The following is a 13517-nucleotide window of genomic DNA, read 5'->3' as shown; positions in this document are numbered from 1 at the left end:
GCATAACCAAGAATACAAATTACTCTTATTTGCACCTGGGGCTTATCTTTACTGGCAAAAGAACTATATTTTGGGATGTTATTTTTTGTGTTCTCGTGTTCTTAGTTTGATTTTTGGTCAGGGAAAAACTCAACAGTTAGAGTGATTCTAAAAATTAAAAATTCTTTGTCGTTCTCACATTTGCAACGGGACTAAGGATCGAATTGACCTCTAAATCCTCTTATTTACATCCTCTTATATTTTCTATTTCTTTTTTTTTGTTGTTGTTCTTATTCTTCTTTCTTCTTTTCATCAAACCTAGATATATTGTTTCGAGATTAAGGTTTTACTTTCCATCTCCCTCTTTGATTTATTATTTTTCTTTATTTCTCTACACAAACCATTTGGATAAATCATCATCATTTTTTTCTATTTCTCAACACAAATTTGGGTTTATCATCATTATCATTTATCTTTTTTTATTTTTTTACTCAATGATGAAGCTAGGTTCATTATAGATAAACCTAACTCTAGTTTGGGTTCATCTTGCACGATAAACCTATATAAATCTACTTTGGGTACATTATTTTTCTCTCTCTCTACAAATAATTTAGTTCGGGTTCATCATGTGTGATGATCCCAGATTTACTTTGGGTTTATTTTTTCTTTCTTTTCAAATAGTATCTCAATTGTTGTGTTTTATTTATTTTTAATTAGATGAGAGGAGCGAGAAAGAGAAAAACAAATAAAGAGAAAGACAGATAAAGTGGTTATTTAATTTTTTTTTTAAATACCATTTCTCAAATGACAAAAAATTTCTTGCAATTTTGTCTAATCTTAAAAATGTTCTTTGCTAGCACACTTCATGCCATGAAGGTGTCTTAAGTCTAACTACTAACTTTTATTGATTGTATTTAGACTTAGTAAAATTTCACCTCAATGAAAATTACCAAGTATATATATTGTAAATATAATTTATATCAAGCTTAATCATCACTAAGTAGTGTAACATGGTTTTGCTCTTCCAAGCATTTTGTGATTGAGAGTTAGCAAAAATTATCCTCTTAATGATCACTAAGCAAGCATTTAAACTCTAGAAGAGTTGATCCAAGAGATATGAGAGAGAAATTTTAAGTTTAAATTATTAATTAGGAGATGGACTTGTATTACAAGGTAGAGAAATAATAATAAAATTCTAGCAAGGATGTTACTAATTTGTTTTCATGATGCTTTAGCCAAATGGTGTTGTGTCAGGTAAAAACTCATTAAAAACCTAAGAAATCTCAAAAGTCCAAAATAATTCTTTGGGCGAATAGGTATACATTTTTCTATTATGGTAGGGTTCTTTAGAAACGTGCAAATTAGATAATTTTGACATTCAAAAATCTTTTCAAATATTCTAAGAAAAAGATAAGCAATTGTCCATAAAAAATTATAATTTTAAAATAATTTTAGAATATTAAGATAAATATTATTTATAAGAATCTCAATTCTAATAGGTTTTAAAATGTCAAGATAAACATTATATGTGAAAATCATAATCTTGAATTACTTAAGATTACTCTATATTCTTCTATAAATAAACAGACACTCATTTCTTAAAATGTATGCCTCTAATATTGATTTCAATATAATTTTTATTATTTTCAATGTCTAATTTAAGAATCGGAATGTTTGCATGAGAACCTACTCGCGCCTTCTGATTGTTTTTTTTTTTCTAGATTTAGACTACTTAAAAACGACGTTTTCAGATAAATAAATTTATTACTGTATCTTAGCGACAACAAATGAAATGATAAGTCACTTTTCGTTATTTTCAATAATTTGTTTTATATGACAAAATTTAGGCAAAATATCACTTTTCATGTATGATTTTGGTCTATTTTGCATATGAACTTACATAGTTGGGTTAATTTCTTACGTGAGCTTTTCTTTATGGTCAATTTCAGACATGACCTTACAACTTTAATCAATTTAACGTTAAAGTGCTAGGAAATTCACAAAATAATGTCTAAAAATTATACATATTTTCAAAATTTTATTAGTTATGATGTTTATGGGAAAATATGTGTAAATTATTTTAGAAAACCATTTGATGAATATTTTTATATCAAATTTAGATTTTTATATCAGATAACTAACATGTTCATCATTGGCCTTCTAATACGACTTCTTTAATAAGTATGTCTTATTTATAAAATTGACGTGTTAATACAAATTAAGGGTATTTAAAAAAATCGGTGCACCGCGAAAATTGGCCAAATCGAACTGAACCAAACCGATCCGATCGGTTTTTGTTTTTGGCAGTCGAAAATGGTTTGGATTCTGTTCAAACCGCATGGTTTGCGGTTTGGACAGTTTACGGTTCTGTTTTAAACCGAACCGCCCAAAAAATTAATAAAAAAAATTATAAAAAAATTATTATTATAAAAATTTAATAATTGGCAGCCCATCCTATTTATTTTTTACACTATTTTGTCTTTATTTTTTGCTCATATTTATTTACATTTAATTATTTTTATTTACCAATATTTGTGTCTTTATTTACCATTTTTAAATATATTTTTTAGTGATTTTAAATACCATTTCAAACTGCGGTAAACCGCACCAAACCCGACCGGTCTGGTTTGGTTGAAAAATCGCACTAATGGTTTGGCGTGCTGAAAATGATTCAGACCGATCAAACCGCACCACGAACACCCCTAATACAAATTTAGTACATCATGTAATACTTTTAGAAAATTTAAAAGTTTTGAAAATAGATAAAAATACATGTAGGAAATATGGATGTACATAAGGGAATGCATTTTGGTAATTAACATAAAAAAATTCGAAACTATAACTCAAAATAAAAACAACTGAAGAGTTGGAATCTACATGCAAATACATAGGATTGTAGAGGAATTAAAAACATTGATAAGGGTCAAAATGCAATTTCGGAGGGCATCAAAAGAACAATCAAGAAAAATAAAATGGACAAAGTGAAATTCTAAGAGAAAGAACGGGGCCTACCCGGAATTATAGAAAAACTAGGGGACCAAAGTGAGAATTCAAGAAAATCGACTAGCGGATTCGCTGCTCCACCGACCAGCGATGGTACTCCTTCCGACGAAGGGCGGTAGCAAGGTATTCGAGTGCCCTACGGCCTCCGGCAAATCCCTAGCTTCCCATTGGTTGATTTGGGAGGTTACAACGATTGAAAAACCTTATAAACAGGGTCATTTGGGAGTGTTCTTGAGTGTTTTGGTGACATATGGCAGGGAGTTATTGATCTAGCGGTTTTGGGCAAAAGTTTAGTACCAAAGGGAGGATATTTGAAACAAAATTGAGAGAAAGCAAATTAGTGGAAAAATGGAGAAGATTTTGACTAGTTTAGGATCTCTGGATACTCTTTTGGCACTTAGAACCTAAGAAAAAGTAAAGAAAAAGGGGAAAAAAAAAACATGGAAGAAGAGAATCGAGAAATCAAGAGTTTTCATTTTTATGAAGCGAGAGGAAGTGATGAATGGAGGATAAAGAAAAAAGACCAACATATGAGTAAGCTCGGAAATTTAAAAATATATATATATAATAATACGAGGAACATGAATGAAAATATAATTTTATTTGTAATAATGAAATATGGGTTTCTTTTGTGATTTTTTATATTTAGAATAGTAAAACCTAAACATCTAGGTTAAGACCTCAAAACATTCTCTAAAAGTATCCGACAACATTAGTGGGCAAACATAGTATTTGTTCGCTAATAAGGGGACCACGTGCATAGGCCCTTGCCCTTTTTATTGGCGGACAAATGCTATGTTGCTCGCTAGTGAACAACATAGCATTGTCGAAGTATTTGATTCACCTTTATGTTACTTACTTATATGTTGTCATGTTATTGGTGTAAAATATTTCACACACACGATGTTATGATATTATGTTTTATCCATGCTCATATAATCTTGACATACGCATAAGGGTAAGTGACCCATAAGGTTAGTTGTTATTTTATTTAGATGAATTTAATGTTTATCCATCCCATCCAAAATGTTGAAAAATTGAAAAAGATTAATTGACTTTTGGGCGTTAACGGTATTTTCCATAATTATATGAGGGTACCCATTACATTATCATACATGAAAATTCCCATTTTTGAGTCACACTTAAAATGATTCGAACATTTAGTTTAGCATATTTAATGTAGATACTAAAAGATTCTTTTAAGCCTTTTGGGGAGGGGGGGGGGGGGGGGGGGGGGTCCAGCTTCAATGACTTCCACAAGTACTCCTCACCAATAAACTTAATTCTGCAATTAATTATGGGGATGGGTTCATCCAACCCACCCACCACCCACCCGTACCCTCCCTAATTCCTAAGCTAGAATATTTAAAATAATTCCCTCCTCCCATTCCATGTCCTCTTTTTCTTTTGCTTGTGTTCTTCAACCAATCTCAAATGCACACCCACCCCACCCAACAAACCCTCACCAAATTTGATTTAATTTGAAAGCCAACACATCACAAAAGTCACATACTTGGTAGCCAGAGAGGACAAATTGCAACGGCCAATGGGTCATCCGTGCATCAATAATGTGAACCTGACCCAATATATATACATATTATATTCCTCTTAGGCTGCCCCCAACTCAAGTCAGCTAGCTAAACATGACACATCCACCCATAAATAAAAATATTAATTTCATTAGAGTTAATTTAGTGATGACAAGTTATAATTAGCTTTGTTTCTACATAATTAATTATCTTTATTTTTTTTTTATGAAGGCTGTCAAGTTTTAAGAGGGTGGTTAAGATTTTTATCTATTTTTTTTTTATTAACGTATTATCACGAACATTCTTATTGTTTGATCTCATGATATTAACAAGAAATATAAATTAGAGTACGCATCAACTAATTTTGATTCCTAAGACAACTTCCTTTCTTAGTGACGCTAGAAGACGAATTCTGAAAACTCAAAAATCAACATCCCAATAATTTCTTTTTTTGCCAATGGAAATAGGGCTCTTCACCTTCTTTTAACAATATATTTAAGTAGTGTTACTTTTAAGGGAGTGGAGTGCAAGTAATCATGGTTGTCCCATATTTAAATGCCCCTTTTTACACTTACTTTACTGCATCTCTTTCTCTCTCTCTCTCTTTTATGAGTAGACATAATTTTATTAAAAATAATTAAAAACAATTATATATTTATTTTAAAATTTAAAAATAATTTATTATATTTAAAAAAAACTATATATTTATTAAAAACTTAACTATTATATTTAAAATAATAATTAAAATTACTTTTTTATAAAAAAAAAAGGGTTAAAAAAGTCAAAACTTGATTTTTGCATTGTTTGGGTAAAACCAAGCAGAGTCAGAGAGGCCCGGCCCATGTGATGTGCCAAAGCCTAGCCTAGCCTAGCTTAGGTTTCTTAAATCCAATAGAATATTAATTTTAATAATAATAATTCAAAAGGTGGGCCCTCTATTTCTATAACTATTTGTTGAAGAATCTTGCCGCTTCTTTTTCTTTATTATTGCGTCATTTCACGTGGCAGATTTTTTATCGTCTGCGTGACGGCCCACAGGGGGCGGGGTTTACTACACAAGCACACTCCGCACTCGCCACGTCCAATCAACAAGGAAAAGATGGGCATAGATCTGACGGCACTGCGCATCTCAAAAATAAACAGGGGGCCCACAAGTACGGACAAATTATTTTGTATTTGACGTGGACGTGGCAATGGGTAAGACAGTAATAAATCTCCCTCAGTTTGAAGAAGAAAAATATATATATATATAAATATAATTTGACTAAATAAACGAAATTAAAATATATAAAATTAAAGACATAAAAGCAAATTTAAGTGGAGTGAAGTTGATATTATACAGGTAATAATAAAGGCGAATAAAGACACTAAAACTTACATTTACTACCACTCTGTAATGATAAGCTTATGATAAATGATAACAATAAAAAAAAGGGTCAAATTTTCAATTTGAAATATTATTTATTTATTTATTTATTTCCTCTGTATAGCATATGGTTGTGGTGGTGGTGGTGGTGGTGGGGGGGTTGGGCTTGGACCTTGGACTTGGACTTGGAGTGGCAGGCAACAATAATTTCTCTCTCCCTTCCCTTCCTCCTTACGCGATTGACGCCCCCAACGCAATCACAGTAACTCATAATTCACTTTCTCTCTCTCTCTCTCTCTCTAGAAAAGAGAACGAAGCACGGAGGGAGGAGACACAGGAGAATAGCAGTTGTCAGGTTAGGGTTTTTATACGCCATCTTGGAGACAAGAGTTTCAGAGCGAAAAATAAAGAATCGGAACGAATTCCCGCAGGTGAGGTGTGAACTGTGAACAGACAGCCAGCCAGCCAGGCCCTGGTATGGAAGCTTCACTTTTGTTATTTATCTTTTGATTCATTTTTCTTATGTTGTACCGTGTCTGTTTCCTTTTTCAATAACTTATAGGCTGTAGATTTGTTCATCTACTCCAACCAAAACGGAGGGGACGACGGGATGACTTTGATTCCTAGTTCGGCGCCTCAAATCATCATTTCTCTTTAGATTGGTCACCTTTCAAACCGCTCCAAGTCGTAGTCTGTCTGATGTATGTTAAGCTCCAATTCTTGATCGGTGTATCTAGGATTTCATTCAGGAACAAACAGGAGTTATACGATTCCTATTTTCATACTCAAGTGTTGTGCTATTAATGGATTTGCAGAACATTTGATGTCAATCACATCTTGAAGATTGTGGTTGTAGAGCTGTTGTCTCTGTTTTTTTCTGAGGAGGTTGGTGAAAATGGAAATTCAGGCAATTTTCGGTCCGGGTTCTTCTTCTGTAAATACAGCAAGGGAAGTGAGAGCGGAAGAAGATGAAGAGGAGTTCCGGAGCTGTTGCGAAGATGAAGATGAATTAAAGGAGAGGGAAGAATCGGCAAAAGAACGGTTGCAGAACAATCTTGATGACGTTTCAGTCAATATGTTCTTCAAGGGTGTGTCAATGGCTGGTTCTGGAGAATTTGGTGCTGGGCTTTCCGGGATTGGAGTCGTCATGGAAAGATCGGATAAGGTTCCTCCTATCCAAGTGCAGAAAAAACTTGATTTCTATGTGGATGAATCTGTGGCCAACTATTTAGCTTTAATGGATGGTCTGTTGGAGGCTGCAGGAAATAAAATCAAGCGCGTATTTGCTTTTACTGACTCTGAGATTTTGTATGATCAGGTGAGGGATCTGATTTTTATGTAAAATCATACTGTTCCCTGCATTTATATTCTCTGTTGTAAAGTTAGCTGAAGACATTCAATTTCGTTTTGTGTGGCTCTAATTATAATTGATGAGTCTAGTTCCTTACGTTTACATTCCCTGTTCTAAAGAGGGTGGAGGCATTTAATTCTGTTGCTAACATAGCTTAAAGTTTCACCTGTGCGCAAGTCACTCAGTTAAATAGCCTCTCCACACATGGGGTAATGTTGCGTGCATCCCTGCAATTGTATGAGCCTTATGCACTGAACTGTTTTTCTGCAGGGTGCCATTGCCAGCAGCTAACATTCCATTTCTTTTGCTTAAATATTTTTTTAATAGAACTTTAATATTTTCAGATATTCGGTTGTTGATGTTGAGCATGCGTTCTTTTATATTTACTCTTTCTAATTAAATGGGAAATCAACATTTTGTGAGGGATCGGTGGCTATCACCTTTGATTATGCTTGTAGAACTTCTGACTGATTGGCATACAGATTCTAGTAGGCTTTGTTGTTTTCTAAATCCTTTTTTTTATAGATAATGAGGAACCCCTCCCAAAGAGGGCCTTTTTGACCTACTCCTGTTCGGTAAATCCAGCCCAAAGCTTTCCACCATTTTATGGCTGGGAAAAAAAAAAAAATTAATTGATTGCTCTGGGGATTTAATTGAATTAATTTTTTATGTTTTATTTAAACTGGTAAATATGTTTATTTACATTAATAGAAGACATGGGTGACCACCTAGGCATTCATGGATCTTAAAAATAAGGATGCAACATCTCTGCAGTAATTTCTGTCTCGTGCTCTTAGTCACATCCAAAATGCCTCCAAGAACTTGCTTTATTTATGTGCAATGTTTCATACTTGAATGATATGCTTTTTTGACAGATTGTTAATGGAAAGAAACTCGAGAATCCACTTCTGCAAGCATTAGGACAAAGGATCCTGGAGCATGCTGAAGATCTTGAAGACTTTGTCCTTCACTTGGCGCCCCTCATTGACCTAGAAAGGCCATTGCGTTTAGCACAAGTGGCAATAGGGGTGGTCTCTTTTCTTGCTGAAGGAGATGAACCATTTGAAAACTGTTCCATTTGTTGCGAGGAAAAGCCAATACAGATGATGATCACAATGAAATGTTCTCACAAGTTCTGTTCTCATTGTATGAAAACTTATGTTGATGGGAAAGTGCTATCTGCTCAAGTCCCCATTAGGTGTCCTCAGCTAGGATGCAAATACTATATTTCAACTATTGAATGCAGATCATTTCTTCCAGTTACCTCCTATGAAATGTTGGAGAGAGCCCTTGCTGAAGCAAATGTTCTCAACTCAGACAAAATTTATTGCCCCTTCTCAAGTTGCTCAGTTCTTCTTGATCCTCACGAATGCCTATCAGCAAGAGCAAGCTCGTCAAGTCAGTCAGAGAGCAATTGTGTGGAATGCCCAGTCTGTCAGAGATTTATCTGTGTTGAATGTGAGGTCCCTTGGCATTCTTCAATGAGCTGTGAAGAGTATCAAAACCTCCCTTTGGAGGAGCGGGAAGCTGGTGACATTACTCTTCATCGCTTGGCACAAAATAAAAGGTGGAGACGCTGCCAACAGTGCCGGCGGATGATTGAGCTAACACATGGATGTTACCACATGACATGCTGGTAAGACCAATTTCTTCTGAAATATTGACGCTCTTGGTCTTTGTTTTGTCCTTATTTTTCGCTTCAAGAGTGGAAAAATATAGCAATAAGATAGTGCTCTAAATATGTTACTGAAGTTGGATTGTAGGTTTAATAGCAACTTTTTTATCAATGCATGTAGACATAGCACAATTGGGAAATTTTGGGGGTCTGACATTACTGATAAGCAGAAAGATTACTGATTGCAAATTCACAATGTTTATTTTATACATCCTAGGCTATTTTCTTCAATCTTGAAATGCATTTCATGGTCCTCAAGTGTCATAAGTCACATTATGAAGAATTAATAATAATGATGCTTTTGGATATTAGTACAGGTGTTTTTATGCAAGTTGGCACTTGACATCCTTAACATGTCCTGTGGCTTCTTATGTTGCCCCATTGCAACTTGGGTGTCTTGAGTTTGTGATTTGGAATTGAGTATTACATTTGTATGTCCTTCCTTAGAACCTAAGGTTGGAAGAGCTTTTTACTTTGTCACCTTCTTCTTCTTCTTTTGCTAAATACTTGGTCACCTTTTTTGCTTTAATACTATTCCCTGTCAGGTTATTTATGAACTTATATAAAACATATATAATATTAGTTTATGTTTTGTGAACCTGAGATGGTAATTATTCTGGGGGACTATTCACTTAAATAACTAGTGAAGTATGCTTGTTTGAAATGCTTAATAATGCCTGCATACAACATATCAAGCGTGAGGGAAGTGAGAGAGGGAGATGGTTTTGTAAAGTGTGGTAATATTAAATTAAATATTTAATTGCATCCAAAACATGAAATAACTACCTTCACAATGGGTTCACTTTTATCCAACATTACTATCGGGTTTACCTCACAACAACAACAATCCCACTAAGTAGGGTTAGAATACTTGAATTTATGCTCTCCAATCATCTCTACCTATAGTCATATGTTGATATTTTACATATGTTGATATTTAACTGTCTAACATTCTGATCCATACAACAAAGATAATTTTAGTCATTTGATAAGACTTTCTTTTTAGCTTTTCAAGGATTCTACAATCACACAAAATGTAAGATGGACTTCTCCACTTTAATTATCATGTATTCTGTAATATCCTCAGTAACTGCTAATTGCTTTAAAATATTTTGAACAGATTTTTCTGGACTTATTATTTTTAGGAATAACTTGATATTCAAGTCTCACCATGTCATCATCACTCTTCTATTTTACTAAACTTACATTTTATATATTTGGTTTTTGACATACGAACTTGGAATCTTTGGATTATAAAGAATTCCTTCATAATTCAAGCATAATAGCATATTCATGCATTCTTTTTTGTCTTATTCACTAAGACTATTTTTTGCAAATAGCAAACGCTAAGGCATGGCACTTAAATTTATATTACGGATTCTTAGATTTTTTCCATATATAATATGGATTTTCATGTGGAATTTAAAATTTATTTATAGTTTTTGTAAAGATGCCCCCAATATTTGATACTAAGAAAAAAGTAAATGTAATAACTTCATAAAAATAACCCAAATCTGATGGTAAGAAAATTAAATAGAGAGGTTAAATATTACAATAACAGAAAGTTGTACTGAAAACTTATCAAAGCTCAACAAAATTAAACATGGTCTAGTTGTAATTATATATTAATTCTTTGGCCCCTCCAACTGCAAATGTCATTCTTTGTCCCTGACTAGGGCATCATTTTTTGAGTGTGCTTTGTTGAGTTCATCCATCACAACAGGTAAGAGGTAAAGGTTCAATGCATATCCTCAATATATTCCAATTATAATTGGAAAAGTTTCGTTCTCTTTATTACAAGTCTTGACTCACGTTTTTACTTGATGATACATGCTCTTAATATATATGTATATAAGCAATCATGTCTCCTTTTTTCTCTAATGCTTTCTGTAGGACTTCTCTGAAGATTCCATTATAGGCTTGGATTGACCTTATGAAAAAAAAAAAAAAAAAAAGCATAGCTCTATGTGGTTTAATCCTACTCTCTTTTGGCTCCACCCACATTTTTACTTGGTGATAGATGTCCTTAATAAGTATAATAAGCAATACGGTCTCCTTTTTTTCTTCAAGGCCTTTTATATGACTTAATATTGAATGAACATGTTTGTGCAAGTATTCATTTACTTTTGCAACTTGCTAGAAGGGTTATATATGCATCCAGTGGCAACTATAGCTTAGACTTTTTGTTTCATTATCTGTTCTTCAGTGTTTATTTTGAGGGAACATAATTTGTCCGTTTATATATCTACATTTTCTAACCACCCCTTTCCTCATTCTCCCTCTATATGTCTGCATATATTGTCCATATAAGGTGTAGTTCCAACACTATCAGGAGGTCAAATGTTTGTGTTTTTATGCCAAAAGTCAAAACACTCTGAATACTAGAAACCTATTTAAATCTGTCATTTTGTTTTCTGTTTATTTTGATCCTGTGACATGGAGACTCATTTTAGAATTTTTTATTGTAATGATTTTGAAACAAAATTTCCTATTAAAATGTGTATAAAACTCAATAAGATGGATATTGGCATTCTCTATTCATGCTTTGTTTCCAGAATGTAGCTTAAGAAGCAATGGTTTGCTTCCCTTCCCCACTCCCCCACCCACCCAAAAAAAAAAATGTAATGCATTCATAATGTTTAAAGAAGCAACAACAACAACTATGCCTCACTAGGTGATATCAGCCATATGGATTCTAGCCCTCTGAGCATCTCTATCCGGAATCATATCTTCTATAAAGCTGTTATGTCTCTTATAATGATCAACAACCAGTAGTCATAAGCCTTAATCTCCCTAGGCGTCACTTACATGAATTCAAGCTTTCCAACCATCTCTATCCATGGCTGTATCTTTTGTGAGGCCGACATATCAGGACATGTGAAAATGAGTGCATGATTCTAGTACACGGTCACTGGTGTGGACACTGTGAATCATATATTGGAAGTGCTGCAGTCTGCAAAGCATATAAATGCATTATAAACCTGTATTTGTATTTGGTGAGTTACATGCGTCTTCTTTTAAGTCTTTTGCTAAATCAGTTTCAATTATCACATTCTAGACATCAGTGATAAAATGGAAGTTAATTTTCCATAAAAAAGATACCTTATGGTACAATAATATTTTCTCAACTAGAGCATCTACAATTAGGGAAATTTTTGTGCCACTGTCCCTGTGCGAAAGAAATAAACGCAAGGAGACTTGTTTGGAAGACTTGTCTAGTTTCAAGATGGGATTTTAATATCTTCACAGTTGTTTGAGATCCTTCTTGATCTTTGATCTATGACAATTACTGGGTGGCTGCAGGTGCGGACATGAGTTCTGTTATTCATGTGGTGCTGGTTACAGGGAAGGGCAACAGACATGCCAATGTGCATTCTGGGATGAAGAGAATTCGGAGGAGGACTTGGTTGCTTATCCTACTCAAGAATCTGAACAATGGGCATGGGATTCCTTTGATTCAATCCCCACGATTATGGATGCGTACACAGAACAAGAGAGATCACAGCTGCTGCTGATCCAGAGGTTCCTTGCCGGGGGATTCAGTTTGAGCGACCAGCATCCGTATCAATCCCCGCCGCGTTGTACAGACTCTTATGTGGATGCAATGAAGGATCTCCACCAGCTTCCTTGGCTTGAAAGGTTCGTGTCTGTAATAAGCGATAACTACTATGAAGACTACATCCAGTGAAGCAAATATAGGAGACTGGGAATTCCAGAAACTTCATACAAGGTTTCCAGCTTCATGGAAAGTGGTCGGAGGAGGTCAAGAGTCTCTCGCTCTTTCACTCTTTTTTTTTTTTTTTTCAATTTTTATTTTCAGTGACCATGCATGCAAGTAGGAAGGCCTACTCTCTTTATGAAGGTTTCATTAGTCATTCTACGCCAGAAGACATAAATGGCCATGAAACGAATTTCCTTCATCTAGGAATTGTTGCATGACCATGACCATGATGAACATTGCTGCTTTCTTCCCGAAGGAGAGAGGAGGAGTAAGAAGATAAGTGGAAAAAAACATTGTTCGGCAACAGATTTTAAATCAATGAAACAAACATGAACATTACTTTCTTCTCGAAGGAGAGAGGAAGAGAAAGAAGATAAGTGGAAAACATTCTTCGGCAACAGATTTTAAATCAATGAAGCAAACATGTATCTCTCTCTCGGACGCCAAGGCATTTTAAGACGGCTTTGAAAATAAAATTTCAAGCGATTGATTGAGTGTTAACTGGTTGGGTGGGTTACTGCTGTGGCTGTGGCTGTGGCGGTTCCCCTTTGATATAATAATAATAATAATAATAATAATAATAATATGGGTTATTAGTATCAAAAAGTCAAACATTTTTAATTTTGATAATTTATTTAATTTTGACAAAAAAGAGCTTAATTTTTAAAATTAATTTTAATTTTAGTCAATGCCGAAATTAATTTTGATAGTATGTGAATTTGTTCAAGTGGCATGTCAACTTATATTTAATTTATTTTTTATTTTTTTTATTATTATTTTTTTAAAATGCTCTCTTCTTGTCTTTGCTATGGTCTCTCTTCCCTCCTTTGTCAAGGTTGCTTCTTGCTTTGTCTTGCCACCCAGTGTCGCTTAATTATCTGGTCACCTCTTCT

At 34.0% G+C, this 13517-nt stretch overlaps 1 protein-coding gene across 3 annotated transcripts; it reads left to right on the top strand.

Annotated features, from left to right (window-relative positions):
* The first annotated feature begins 6036 nt into the window (after positions 1-6036).
* LOC127808102 (E3 ubiquitin-protein ligase RSL1) lies at positions 6037-13125 on the top strand. Of its 3 annotated transcripts, none has more exons than XM_052346470.1 (5): positions 6037-6308; positions 6440-6578; positions 6693-7195; positions 8104-8864; positions 12207-13125. In XM_052346470.1, exons 3-5 carry the CDS (start codon positions 6773-6775, stop codon positions 12589-12591), a joined length of 1569 nt encoding a protein of 522 aa, XP_052202430.1. In that variant the 5' UTR covers positions 6037-6308; positions 6440-6578; positions 6693-6772; the 3' UTR covers positions 12592-13125. The 3 variants fall into 3 exon arrangements, with proteins under 3 accessions (XP_052202430.1, XP_052202429.1, XP_052202431.1); XM_052346469.1 differs by having other exon boundaries at positions 6037-6352; XM_052346471.1 differs by lacking the exon at positions 6440-6578 and having other exon boundaries at positions 6037-6352.
* The last annotated feature ends 392 nt before the right edge of the window (positions 13126-13517 follow it).

The sequence above is a fragment of the Diospyros lotus genome, chromosome 8, assembly GCF_014633365.1.
Source record: "Diospyros lotus cultivar Yz01 chromosome 8, ASM1463336v1, whole genome shotgun sequence".
Classification (NCBI taxonomy): domain Eukaryota; kingdom Viridiplantae; phylum Streptophyta; class Magnoliopsida; order Ericales; family Ebenaceae; genus Diospyros; species Diospyros lotus.
This window is presented reverse-complemented; position numbering and strand designations above follow the sequence as displayed.

Bases quoted from the DNA above. Each gene is read 5' to 3' on its own strand.
- LOC127808102 (XM_052346470.1), top strand. From the start codon at position 6,773: ATGGAAATTCAGGCAATTTTCGGTCCGGGTTCTTCTTCTGTAAATACA. The intron at 7,196-8,103 runs GTGAGGGATCTG...CTTTTTTGACAG, and splicing joins CTGAGATTTTGTATGATCAG to ATTGTTAATGGAAAGAAACT. The intron at 8,865-12,206 runs GTAAGACCAATT...GGGTGGCTGCAG, and splicing joins TGTTACCACATGACATGCTG to GTGCGGACATGAGTTCTGTT.